Here is a 13,669-nt window from a genome sequence, read left to right on the forward strand (position 1 = left end):
GTCCCCTCGGATATCACATGGGTTTGAAATTGAAGTGTCGCAGGCCGTGGGAGGGCTTGCGATGAGTGAGAGTGTGGTCGCGAAGCTGGGGTTTGGTGAGAGATCAATCAATCATCGACTGATTGATTGATGAGTGAGTGAGTAAGCCTTTGACTTCGCTGGGGGAAAGAATGGACGTCGCTAAAACTGGGGGTAAATGGGAATTGCAGGAAAGCGGCAATGCGACCCTTGACTTTCTGGAGGCATCTTTTGCTGAGCTTAGACAACAGCTAGACAGACAAGCAGGGCAAACGCTCAAAAAGCAAAAGCCCGACTCCCCGCCGCCGCTGCTCTTGGCGCGCTAGGCCCGCTTTCGGTTTACCGCAGATGCGGCGTTGGACTGTGTCGTATCTATGTACATCTGCTGCAGTTCTTGTCCAGTTGACATTTGAATGTTGTAACTTGTCGATCGTCGCTCGTTTAAAGCCTGTAAGGTTAGATCGGGAAGATTCCTAGATTCTTTACACATCGGGGCTCACCAAGCAACAGTTAACATGTCGTGCCATCAAATGCCCCCCCAAACTCGCTGCATGAGCAAGTACCACCTCGCGGCTGCCCAATCTCTTGCTGGCAAATTGAACACAGTGAAGAGATGCCGATAATCCGGGTGCCCATATCTTGGGTGCTTGGCTCACCCCAGTCTGCGCTACAGCGGGTTTTACAGGGGGTGTTTTTCAGTGGCTTGTGTGGCACAGGTGGCTCAAACTGACGCCAGCGGCCAAGCCAGCCAGATTAAGCTACTAGATTGGATGAAATACCGGGGGTTCAACCTCCATGATCCATGCCACTCACAAATTAAAGTCAGTTTCTCCCTGGATTCATGGCTCGGTCAACACGGGTCCCATATATTTCCAGTTACTGACTCGACCGCCGACTCAACAGAGGCTAGAGAGGTGCGGGAAAGACGTAATGATTTGGAAAGAGGTCCAATACTGAGACGACGGGCTGTACATAAAGAACATGAGTCTAGAACCACCTTGGTCAGCTGCTGACGGACTGCGCAGTTTCTCTCGCCATGTCCCGGACCTCGGCTCTTGGCCACTCTAGCCCATTCTTCAAGTGCCATTAGCATCATCCAACATGCCGCATGCCGCAGATGCCGTCAATCGGTTCGTCCTGTATGTAGCCATCATGTAAGGTGGGGGCCGCATCCCTCACGCACTGGCCGATGGCCGGCCGGCCTGCATGCCGACATGCAGGTTATTAACAACTTTCCCACAAACTTGCCCGGTGTCAGTGTCTGTATGCAGGCAGATAGGATAAAGAAAAAGACCACAAGTTTTTCTTCTAGACTTTCGTTCTTATTTGGAAGGTTCGATATTCTCTTATTTAGCGGAAGCTTCGCCAACGCCCATCATCCGACCTAAGCGAGTTGCTTTAGCTGGCTGCTGGCTGCTGGCTGCTGGCTGACCGACCCCTGATGAGCTTATTACCTATCTGCCTCCTGCCACATACGGAAACCCTCGTCGTTTAACCACGGCGTCGCCGCCAGACTTCGAGTACACCTGACCGCCTCCAATGCGATGGTCGATCTGTTTCTGCAGCTCGTCGTCCCGCAGCGTGTGCGGCTCGATTGCCGAGCCCGCCAGCTCCATGTTCATGGCCTCGGCCAAGGTCAGCAGTGCGCGCCAGCCCCGGAGCACCTCGGGCTGGCCGCCCTCGAGCGGGTCGTGCCGGCTCGACGTGTAGGACATCACGCAGAGGCCGATCGTCCAGATGGCCAGGAGGATGATCGCGATCATGAGCTGCATGAGCGAGAAGCCCGATTGGTATCGCTGAGGCGCGCGCACAGAGCGGTCAGCACACGAGAAAAATAAGTCGCCATTCTCCGCCGAGTGATGATTCCAAGTGAACGAAGTACTCCACGTTTTGGACAGGCTGGCAGGTGGCATTGGCAACGATTTCATCCATCGTGAATGTCTGGTTGGCCGCTGTCCGAGCAACCCGCTTTTCGTCACTGAAGGGCTTTTGGCCGGTTCTTGGGTCAACCCATTCGTACCCGTAGCCATCGGCAATGGAGTCCATAACGTCGTCGACGTAGAAGGACGATATGTTGAGAGAGGGAGCAGCCAAGGTAAAATTGCCGTGGTCAGTCGGCCAGACTGAAGTCTCGTTGTGCAAGCCATAGAAGCCATACTGTCACGCGTCTTGGGTGTCCAGCTAGTGAGCAGGGTGCCATCCAAATTTGCATATACGGAATAGGGCATCAGGTTACTTACAATATGAGGTGTACTTCTTCAGCTGACAATTGAGGCTCTGGCGATGTCTGCACCATTGCATAGCGGTGCCACCCACCAATGGCAGAATCCAGTTGGGATTACCGCCACTCATGTATTCATGGCCACCCTCTACACTCAGAGAAATGATGTAGTCTCCTGTCAGGTTTACACGCCACCCGTCGTGGATGACATACGCTACAAAATCGAGGCTCTCGAATGGCACCATGTCTCCGCTCGAGGCTTGTACAAACCCCTTGGACACATTGATGTATCCCGTCATCGATCCCGATAGGGTCGGAAAGATCAGAACAAGGACCAAAGTAGCCACCATGAACACCAGAGCAGTCGGTGGCACCACCCGACGCCGGCTCGTTATGCAGTCTTTTACTAATCGGTATATCGATGTCAAAGTTGGCTCGTTCTCGAGGTAGATGGCCCGGAAGACTCGGTAAATAACCGGATGGCGTCTCATGGACACGGCGAGATACTGCCGGAAGAGTTTGAACGACAATACAGCCATGTCCGCGGCGAATCCGCGCCCACCGATCTGCCATCGAACGAGTCGGTTTAATACCACCCGAGAATCAACAACACGATGCGCGGTGATCTACACGTACCACATCCCAGATCACGTCCATGACCTTGGCAACCGAGAACGACAGACGCCCCGCGGCCACCAAGTTAATGGCGAAGAACTGGGAAGACATCCACGGGCCTTTGCCCGTGTAGAATGGGATGAAAGCCCCATCTGTGCTGCATACCGCCATGTAGTCTGGCCAGTGGTCATCCGAACCCTGGACGGCATACCAAATCGCGAAAACGGAGAGGACGACCCAGAGAAAAGCGAAGATATATGCGGCACGCCTTCGCCGGTCGGAGGTGAGTTGTGCACCCCTACTAGCACGCTGCGGTTCCTCCATTAGTAATGGTTCCATGCTGGCCTTGGCGCTGCCGCTGCTTTCGTTTCACCCACGAAGGGACTGTAGAATTGGGGATGTGGTATGAGACAAGAGCAGAGATCGCTCAAGGATAACCATCTCGCCGGGGCAAGGTGGGACAAAGAAGCCAAGAAGCGGGAAGAGGCCAAGATATGCGGCTTTCAGTCAGTCACCAAATCAGATCATATCTTTAATTAGATCGATATGCGAAATACGCAGCCCCCAAATTGAGGGGACGAGGCCCTGGTTAGCACCCTGTAGCTGAAGGTTGCCTGATTTGCTGCCACCGCGTCAAATGCTTACTTACTATATTAGGTATACTTATTGTCATATAACCCTCCTCAGCTGGCTTCGGAAGGCACCCATTTAGTCACATCGGCGCGGTCTCTGAAATCATAGAAGCATCACATATGGCTGTTTGACGAAGTAACGTAAACATGCATGCAGCTCCCGGGTATTGGGGCCACGGCTGTGTCTACTTAACGAACTCGATGGGAAGCCGAACGGGATGTTCTTGCTGGCCGGACTCAGCCGCCATCGCAGGGATCGGTTCTATGAGCCAGCAAGGCCAGGTAGGTTACCGCAATGCACGAAGGAGAAAGCCAAGCCCCCCCCCCCCCGGCCTCGGGAAGGGAATTGTGACGCTGCTGCCTACCGACCTCCGGTGAAGCAAGAGGGTCACCCTTACCAGCGACCACGCAATAGTAACATGTCGATGCTGTTGTTGCCATCGACTCACGGGCCCCTTGTCTCCAATGGAATGGCCGACATCCGCGACTTGCTCGCAGGTTCGACGGCGCAGTCATCTATGGCTACGACCGTGGAATCTTTCATCAGTTAGTGCATCTACTCTGGTCGAGAACAGATTTGGTATTGGTAAATGAATTACAACTAAGAAGGTACATAAGCCTTATACACCTGAAGCGCACTCTCAACACATTGCACGACGCCCAGAAGGGTCGTCAGGATCAGCACCAAGATGGCCACCCAGAAGGTGTACCACTGCACTCCGTTGCGCCGGTCGTGCCACCACTGGGCAATTGTCCGCGGCGTCGCGTCGTCGCGTCGTCGTAGGCCTGCTTCAGAATGACCAGCCGGTCTCGCCAATACGTGAAGTGCTCGATCTGGCGCTCCTCCATCTGCAAGTTCCCGCATCGCCCTAATCTCGGGTCGAGGACGTAGTCAGTTTCTCTTGCTCGTTTCTGGTGGAGCCATTGCCCCCCTGGACCGCGATACCGATTCCCGAATTGCGCTTCTGGAAAGAGAAGGGCAAGTGTTCACAGAGTCTCGTCGACCAGCCCAGCCGGAAAGAGCGCGCTGTGGTTGTAGCTGTCAGCTGGTTCCTCTCAATCCCATTTTGCAAATGATAGGTACAGACTAACTCATGCTGATATTCTAGGAAGGAGGCGTGGTGGAATATCATGAGCCTCGAATCATCATCGACCAGCAGAAGATGATCCGCCAAGTTATCGGTGAAACAGATGTTGATTCCCCCTATTCTTTCTATTCCCCAAGCATGGAAGGACTTGGGCAACCGCACCCGATCGCAGTTCAGCACTGGCGGCTTACCAAAGTAGCCGGCCAGGTGCTCCTTGAGAGAGCCTTGCTCCCACACCAGGCAGCGGTGCGGACAGCGGTGCGGTATGAACTCGCCCATTGCTGCTCCAAACTTCATCAAGGACACGAGCCGCAATGTCAGATTAATGGATTCTTCAGCACCTGCCTGAGTGGAAGTAGTAGTACCGCCGGCCCCTTTAGCCTGCAGCTGAACCAAGATCTCCAAGCGCGTCTTTCCAGCATGGACTTGTTGAACCAAGTCGAGGATGTCGTCGGTGCGTGTTGGACCCATCATCAGATGTCATTGCTTTGTGTAGTAATCAATATACGCACTGTGGTCCATTTGCAGAGCTCGGGTCGCCATTGAAAAGTTCCTTCTTCCCCAACGGCTGCCATACCCGACTAACTAGTCTCAACGCGTCTTCATCCATAGAGGACTGGCGATTGTTGGATGAACCGAGATAGACTAGCTGGTGAGTCACAGGATAGCTGGCTTCAGATAGTCCAGTAGTGACTTTTCGTTCACAAATCACATAGATATCGGGTACATATTGTAGGTCAATGATGGAACAGACGTTGAGCCTTGGGCATGGCCGTGTAAATTTATTTCGTTTCTTATTACTTTTCCCGACCACATCCTCAAGCATAATGCGATAGGTGGCGCGGATCGGCCAATAGGGTCTGCAGTTGAACCTGCAATGGAACATATCCAAAGTCCACTTCGAAGCACTGCCCCCAAACTCCAAGAGCCAAAGCCTTGCATAGCAGCGCTGATGTACCCCGCGAACGGTTGCCTCATTCTGCTAACTTTCGTCTTCCCACTCCTCGCAAGTAGTTCAGGCTCTCTCCCCTTGCTTTCTCGAAAACCGACACATGGTACGACCCGACCCGGCGAAGAAACACTCATTATTGTTTTTATTTACTGAGCGTCCTTGTAATGCCATTTCCCCGGATACCAACCTTCGGCAAGAGATGGGCCGACCCTGAATTATCCTGTGGAAGCGAGATCATGACTACCAGACTCGGACGTTCGAGGAGCGCCTGGTGGGCGCACTGAGCAGCCTGGAGAAGTTTGAGAAGGACATCGAGCCCCAGATCAGGGCTGCGCTGAGGAATATCGAACTAGGGTATGCCCATATCTACTACCGGTTATACATGATTGGCAGGCGTGCCGAAACTTCGAAGCCGATCATCATGATTTGCTGCACCGACTCTCGAGTAAGGAATGATGTCGAGTCATCCATCCGCCAAAGTGGCATCCTCTACGTGCACCCTGAGTTTGGTCTTGGAGCGTGTGCTTTGCCACTACAGGCTGGGCGTATATTCTACCAGATGACGGCCAAGCACACACTTGAACGCATCAAATTCAAGTGGGACCGGCTAGAACTGAAGAATGCGATTTCGATGGGCAAAGCGACGAGGAGGAAGATGAAGAAGATTGGGAGGCGACAACGCGTGGGAGCCTCACCCCCACTACCTCGCCTCCGCCTTGGGCCGAAGATCACCACTCTGAAAGCAGCAACAGCCCGTATTCAAGTCAATCGTCTCATCCAGTTGGCTTGGAACCTACTCACTCCTTGGAGTCCTTGGAGGGGCATCCGAGTGAGCTCGAAGAGCCCAGGGACCGCAGGGAGATACAGGTTGTGTCACTCAGTCTAGAGCCCACCCTCAGGGGCGATGGACTAAAGTCAAAACTTGACTACGTTCTCTTGCCATTAGGTGGTGAACCGAAAGCGATGAACAAGATAGAACTGCGAGACCCCACTCGCTCACTCAATCTTCATGTTCCATATGCGGTAGAAATGCCCTCACGACAACGTAGAGTCATAGCAGTCACAGGGTCTAGTGGTGTTATCCATGGGACTTTGCTTCCAGGGTCAACCTACTTCCGTAGGGCAGATAGCGCAACAGTCCAGAAACTATACGCCGTTCAGTTACAAGACGCGGTGGTTGAAGGAGATTGCGGATCTGCCGTGCTGGACGCGCAATCAGGTGGATTCTATGGTCACATTGTAGGAGGCTGTCCCTACACCGAGACTGCGTATATCGTGTCAGCTGCAGATATCTTCCATGACCTCCAAGAGCGTTTCGGGGCAGGGGCGGTCCTGGTCCCTCCACCCCCTATGGTTGATGCGGTCAACGTCGAGGTCCTCGATGAATTATGTAAAAGGTTGATGAAAAGGCGCCAGGACGACTTACCCAGTACGTTCGGTAGGTGTTATGTTGCTACACCCTATGACCTACAACTCCTCACTGAACGTTCTCAGATGCACGGAGCGGCCAGACCTCTGTTTTCTCTGAACAGCCTGTAAGATATGGCCCACCCCAAACTTGATATCTTTCGAATCAATACTGACTTGCACACCAAATAGAGCGCCGAGAGTAGCGAGGGTATCGAGATCACCGAGAGTGCCATGAGCGACATATTGCCCGGTATAAAAGGTACTCCCTTCACGATGCGGTTAGGTAAGATGACTCGAACGTTTCTGGACCAAGGAAAGGCCTGGGATTTGATCCATGAAATCTTCCCAAAGGAGACAATTGGTGTTCACCCAGAGTACCGTCAAGAGCTTCATCTTTTATTTGAAGATCTTATCAGGATGTTAATTTTACACGTGGAACAAGACGAGAAATCAGGCGATAGCAGTCAAGCTGCTCACTGACAGTCTCCATTCGGGTCAATCAGATCGCCTCTTTTTACCGGGGATTTGATATATGAGCAAACTGATCTAGCGTATCAAGCCTGCGTGCGCAGAAAACATATGGGACTTGATTGGCAGGACAAGAAATGAGATTCTTGGTTTCGATCTCTCTGTACGGCTTCCAGGCCGAGAGCACGAATAACAGAACGCTGTCGCTTGAACGGACTGGCCAAAGCCCTTTCGTATGCTCTATCGGTTCGCCTCGCTCGCTGGCTACCACCGGTACGTGCAGCGGTATCTCGTCTCTCAAGCTGCCTCATCATCTTATAGTGTTTGAAGACATATGGATGTTGAGATTACTTAACCTGGGACAGTGGTTGGCATTCAATTATACCTAACATCCAATTACGTCTTGTGCAATTATGAAATGCTTAGGTACTGTGGGCTGATATTGATCTCAGCGGGAGACACCGAGTTCGTGGAGGAGGGATTAGCTGGATCGCATACCTGAGTTGCCCGGCTGCTATCCATTTCCCCCTTCGAATACTATGGAGCTGGGACTGTGTCATCAAATCTGGCCGATCTACAATATGTAAGCTGTTTGCTGCATGCGCACTGAAGTGTACTGTCTGGCTGCCGGCAAGGGCCCAGGCCGTACCAAACGGCAGGCTCGGGTCCAAGACGTGGGATGTGCGACATTCTCGTTTGGGACAACAAGCGCCGCGTCACCTATGAGATAGGACAAACACCTGAACACCAAAAATCTGGTGATCGATTGGTCGAATGTGCGCCGTATCGACAGCCAATGACAGGCATGGAACGGTCGTCGACAGCCAGGCTGGGTAGGTTAGGCGTATTGCTTCGGGCATAAGCAAAACAGATCACTAGAGCAAGGTGCCACCACCCCTTCCCTCAAGGCCCTCAAGGGGGTAGAAGTAGTACGTACGCCGATACGGCATGAGGTGGTGAGAGAAGTGCTTTGTGCCGAGGCAGAAAAAGGCGCCATGGTATCATTGAACAAGCCTGTACAGCCTCAGCTGAGAATCAAGATTCTTGGACCACATATCCGTTTAAGGCAATGTGGAACAAAGACCGAAGCTAAACGGTCATCTGTCGCACAAACCCTTCGGTGCAGTCGTTGTTGCATCGCTACTCGTAGTATGCAGTTGCGGCCGAAGAGGAGTCTCGAAAGCGCCTCGAGAGCTGCTCTTAGCACCTGGGGAATTGCCGCTAGGTTAGGCCTGCTCTAAGATCAGCGGGGCCCATGGGAGGCTATGGTTGGTTTCGTTTCGCTTGTAGTTTGGGGTAAAGATGGGGGGGGGAGGGGGGATGGGGAGAGCCTGCCTGCCTGCCGGGTCAATGCTTCTGGGTAAATGGAGTTTTCGGGAAAAGGTGGGAGACAACGACGTTGTGTTGTATGGTGTACAGTAGTAGCAGTCTGTTACATTCGGGGGTGAACCAATTGGTGTTGCATTCTTCTATGGCTTCTAGCGGCTTTCCGCTGCAGAAGGGTATTATGTACTGCTGCGGCGCTGCGTTGGGTTTCATTTTCGTACCCGCGAAGTTTACTGCGCGAACTTCACACGGAAGAAAGACAGAATGGAAGGGATCAAGCCTGGGATTACTGGCCTTCGTCATCCACTCACAGCGCGCCGGGCCCTAACCGCAGCCAAGGCGCCAGGCGCAAGCCAGGGTGATACAAGCTTCACCTGCCAATCCTGCTATGGGGTGGGACTGTTTGCTTCTTTCGTGTTGCGCCATCCCGCCGAGTCGGACGATAGACACACAATGCGATTGATCAAGGCTGATTTGTGGCCTGGACCTACGGTTTCCGGTATAGTGATGTGACAATACCCCCTTCTTAAGTAACCTTACCCTCTGTGATAGATAAGCAGCTGAACGATCAGGTGGAAATCCAGGCTTCTGTCCAGGCTGTAGGTGTGTAGGAGGTGTCCGGTTCGAGTCGAATGTCCCACAAATAGTCCCGTCCCGAGACAGGTTGGGTGGCAGCAATCGAATCGCCACCCCTCCCCACGCACGCTCTTGTTCCCTCAGATGAGTCAGGCTTTACTATCATCAAGAGATAGAGATAGAGGCGCGACCCCATAGATAGGCCTTTTCGGTGCAACTCGACTCCGAACTGGCCAGCAGTTGTTGTAGCTGTCACGTCACCCCATACATCTTCCGAAGATGCAGTTGCCAAGTTGAGATGTTCAAACAAGAGTGGCCAAGCAACAGTCAAGCAAGAAGCATGTGGGCGGGCTGGATCCACGATTACTTGCATGGCTCTGGGACCCTTGGAAATAACGAGAATTGATGGTTGAATGGGGGAACCTTTGAATACCTATGGAAACGAGCCCAAGGAGTTCCCGACCCCGTGCGTCTATTCTACAATTGGAAGCTGCGATTAGACGACCGCGGACATCCCGGGAGGCTGTAGGAGACCATCGAATCAGGACTTGAGGCGCGCCTCCCTCGCCATCTATCATGAACTGCATGTGCGAAGGACGGGTGGGTCTCCTCTTCCAAGTACTTGTACTTGCACGCTGACGGGAAATCAGTATGGACTGGAACCTGGAAGTCAGTCGGAAAATAGCCTGAGACATTTGCGTGCTGCCCCCGTCCAGGCTGTCAAAATACACCACAGAATGCACCGCGCATCCATGATGATGTGTGCCAAGTGTGCCCCAGCAGAGTGCCAGTACCGCCGGAATGCCCACGCCTGTCTGCAGAGATTCGGGATCCGCCAAGCCCAAGCCCAGCAAATCCCCAGGAAGCTTGTTGGAGAAAAGCAACGAACATGCTTCATAGTATCCGTACAGGCTAAGAACTACCCCCGGCAGCTATCAGTTGCTCCAGTTTACAGGCTAGCGACCACTAAATAACCATATACCCCCCCAGGATGCTGTCCCCACTGATAGCTGCTTGGCATCCCGCTGAACGAAAGGATTAAATCCTGGCTTGCCTGCATCAGCAGCTCTCGTATATGTAATTCAACCATCATCCGTCAATGGGATTCGTAGTCTTCAGCTAGCTGACCGAGCTACTTGGGAATCTTCAAATCCTGAGTAGGTATTCAATACGGCCTAACCTAAATAATACGGCCGACACTTGTACCACTGAGTAAAAGTATTGGATGAAAAAGGAACGTCGTTAAAGTCTTCCAGTCTTTAGGTTAACCTATTGCAACCCAGGTAATGGTAACAATCTATCGAGATGGCAATCATACCACGAAGCTTGGAAGCCTAGCGGCCATTGGCCAACCACAGCCTCGGAGAGCCCTTATCTCTCTCGTCTCATCGTCTAGACCAACCCCCTGTACGAGGCATCCATGGCCCAATGTAAGATATTGACACCTCAGGATTCGGGACCATGGCCATAACCATGGGTGTTCCTCAGAACGGCTGATCCCATCCTACCATCCTCACGATGGACATTAAGGTATTGGACCATGAATGTGTACATTACTGGCGAAAACTTCGAGGCCCAAGAATTAAACACTGGATGGGGGCTACTGGAGGAAGGGATGGAGGAGATCGTCGCTTTGGTCTTATCAAAGTGTTCCTAGGCCAGGTCAGGTATCATTTGAAATTCCAGTCGCAAGGTTAACATGAGGCAAAGTATCAGTACTTGACGTACGTTGCTGCAGGAGGGTGGTGTCTAACTTGAGTGATGCAGCTCTGCTTAGTGCACATAGCATAGCCCTGGTCTCGAATCTCGAGCTTGCCCGTCTGCACCCTCCCCCGCAAATGCTCCAGCCGAGATTGGTCGAGGCCGCCCTTTGATATGTTTCCTCTTGGTTACCTGCATTTGGATCACCGCAGCAGCCAGCTCCTGTCATCAGCAGTCAAATACCAGCGGATATTCAATCAATAAATATGCAGGACCTGCCCCCCGTCTGCCCGTCCTAGCTTGTCTTACCTCTCCTCCTTCCAAGTGATTCACGAGGCACCTCTTCTTGATCCCATCAGGGCCCTGCTGTTTTCGACACAGCTCAATTAGTCGATCCGACTAATACGCCTTCATATCAGGCAAAGCCTGGGGGTCTTGAATATCTACGTAAGAAAGGTGTCAACCCCTTCCCATTAAACACAGAGGGAAAACCCCCCATACGAAAAAGAGGAACTCTGCTGTTTCGGCCACTCCTGCTGCCGCCTTTTCACCAAATCCCAACAGCCAATTGCTGCTACAGCATCGCGCATACTCCATATACCTAGCCATCATGGCGGTAACAGACGAGTCCAAACTGGAAACGCCCCCCGAGAAGGATGTCGCCCTTCCGGGCTATACCGCCACTCGGACCGACACGCACCACTCTCAGCAAGAGGGCGCCGTCCGCTCCGACAACTTCTACACCCGCAACGGTCTCAACCTGGAGTCCTTCAAGAAGCGCAACTATGGCGCCGGCGTCGTCGAGCTGGACCGCTCCATGCAACCCCGCCACCTGCAGATGATCGCCATCGGCGGTTCCATCGGCGCCGGCTTCTTCGTCGGGTCCGGAGGCGCCCTCCACAAGGGCGGCCCTAGTTCTCTCTTGATCGACTTTCTCATCATCGGGTAAGAAGAATCCTTCGGCATGCCATCCATCCTCTCGTGTGCGTGGACATGCTAACCTCCTGCCCTTTGCAGTATCATGATTTTCAACGTCGTCTATGCTCTGGGTGAATTGGCTTGCATGTATCCGGTCTCTGGTGGTTTCTACACGTATGCGACGCGCTTCATCGATCCCTCCTGGGGCTTTGCCATCGGCTGGAACTACGTCATGCAGTGGGCCGTGGTCCTGCCTCTCGAGCTCACTGTCTGCGGTTTCACCGTCAGCTACTGGAATCAAGAGATCAACGTCGGCGCCTGGATCACCATCTTCTTCGTCGCCATCGTCGTGGTCAACATCTTTGGAACTCTGGGATACGCGGAAGAGGAGTTCTGGGCTTCTTCGCTCAAGCTGATCGCGACCGTCATCTTCATCCTCATCGCCTTCATCATGGTGCTGGGCGGAGGCCCAAGTCGAGGCCTGTACAGCGAGTACTGGGGCGCCCGCCTCTGGTACGATCCCGGTGCTTTCAACAATGGATTCCGTGGTTGGGGTACCGTCTTCGTCACCGCTGCCTTCGCTTTCAGCGGAACGGAACTCGTGGGCCTTGCGGCCGCCGAAGCCCATAACCCCGTCGCATCGCTGCCCAGTGCTATCAAGCAGGTGTTCTGGCGTGTCACCATGTGAGTAGTTTACCGACCAAAATGCACCCAGTCGCCTTCCACTAATGCGCCGTTCTTAGTTTCTACGTCCTGGGCCTCTTGTTTGTCGGTCTCCTGGTCGACAGCCAAGACCCGCGGCTTCTGGGCGCTGCCAACTCGTACGCCGATATCACCGCCTCGCCCTTCGTCATTGTCGGCAAGAACGCCGGTCTCGATGGGTTCGACTCCTTCATGAACGTCATCATCCTGGTGTCCGTCCTGTCCATTGGCGTGTCGGCTGTGTACGGCGGCAGCCGAACCCTGACTGCCATGGCGCAGCAGGGATATGCGCCCAAGATCTTCAGTTACATTGACAAGTCCGGACGTCCCCTGCCTTCGGTCGCTGTCATTCTTATCTTCGGGTTGATTGCCTATGTCAGTGAGGCTGAAGCGGGTACGGAAGTTTTCGACTGGCTCCAGGCCCTGTCGGGTCTGGCGGCCCTCTTCACCTGGGGGTCCATCTGTTACGCCCATATCCGCTTCCGCCAGGCCTGGAAGCACCACGGCCACACCTTGGACGAGATTCCTTTCAAGGCCATCGGTGGCGTCTACGGCTCGTGGCTCGGTCTCATCTTGATCCTGGTGGTCCTCGTCGTACAGTTCTACACGGCCATCTGCCCCGTCGGGGGCGGCTACAACGACGCCGCGGGCTTCTTCAAGGCGTACCTGGCCCTCCCCGTGCTCCTCGTCTTCTGGGCCGGCGGCTTCCTGTGGAAACGTACCGGCTGGTTGACCATGAGCCAGATCGACGTGGACTCGGGCCGTCGTGAGCTCGATTGGGACGAGATCAACGCGTTCCGCGCCGAGAAGGCCAAATGGCCCATGTGGAAGCGCATTCTGAAAATCTTCTTTTAGAAGAGAGGACGAGGGGTGTATTGTGGACGATGTCTTCAAACCTTCACATCTCGATCAACTTCGTTTCTGTTCTCGTTGTAGACATGTTCCAATCTTCGTTCTTTGAAAGAGGAGATTGGCCTTGTTTTTGGTGTAGTAATGAATGATACCACTTTGCGAAGTTGATCCTTTGTTGCCTCGTAGCAGA

The 13,669-nt window shown here is 53.4% G+C and overlaps 4 protein-coding genes across 4 annotated transcripts; 2 read left to right on the top strand and 2 right to left on the bottom strand.

The window, feature by feature from the left end:
* Positions 1-1,472: 1,472 nt before the first annotated feature.
* On the bottom strand, positions 1,473-3,025 carry PG994_001088 (uncharacterized protein; the record flags this gene model as incomplete). Its single annotated transcript, XM_066852497.1, has 4 exons — positions 1,473-1,814; positions 1,846-2,141; positions 2,259-2,805; positions 2,876-3,025. 4 exons carry the CDS (start codon positions 3,023-3,025, stop codon positions 1,473-1,475), a joined length of 1,335 nt encoding a protein of 444 aa, XP_066720638.1.
* Positions 3,026-4,087: 1,062 nt separating this feature from the next.
* Positions 4,088-5,045, bottom strand: PG994_001089 (uncharacterized protein; the record flags this gene model as incomplete). The annotated part of the gene is made up of 2 exons (XM_066852498.1): positions 4,088-4,355; positions 4,579-5,045. The coding sequence occupies 2 exons, from the start codon at positions 5,043-5,045 to the stop codon at positions 4,088-4,090; spliced, it is 735 nt and encodes a 244-aa protein (XP_066720639.1).
* A 902-nt stretch (positions 5,046-5,947) lies between these two features.
* On the top strand, positions 5,948-7,416 carry PG994_001090 (uncharacterized protein; the record flags this gene model as incomplete). Its single annotated transcript, XM_066852499.1, has 4 exons — positions 5,948-6,071; positions 6,125-6,955; positions 7,021-7,061; positions 7,126-7,416. 4 exons carry the CDS (start codon positions 5,948-5,950, stop codon positions 7,414-7,416), a joined length of 1,287 nt encoding a protein of 428 aa, XP_066720640.1.
* A 4,201-nt stretch (positions 7,417-11,617) lies between these two features.
* PG994_001091 (Amino-acid permease inda1) lies at positions 11,618-13,482 on the top strand (the record flags this gene model as incomplete). Its single annotated transcript, XM_066852500.1, has 3 exons — positions 11,618-11,952; positions 12,025-12,609; positions 12,669-13,482. 3 exons carry the CDS (start codon positions 11,618-11,620, stop codon positions 13,480-13,482), a joined length of 1,734 nt encoding a protein of 577 aa, XP_066720641.1.
* Between the last annotated feature and the right edge of the window lie 187 nt (positions 13,483-13,669).

This window comes from Apiospora phragmitis (genome assembly GCF_038363925.1).
Source record: "Apiospora phragmitis strain CBS 135458 chromosome Unknown utg000002l:1.0-5516284.0:1.0-5523493.0, whole genome shotgun sequence".
NCBI lineage: Eukaryota > Fungi > Ascomycota > Sordariomycetes > Amphisphaeriales > Apiosporaceae > Apiospora > Apiospora phragmitis.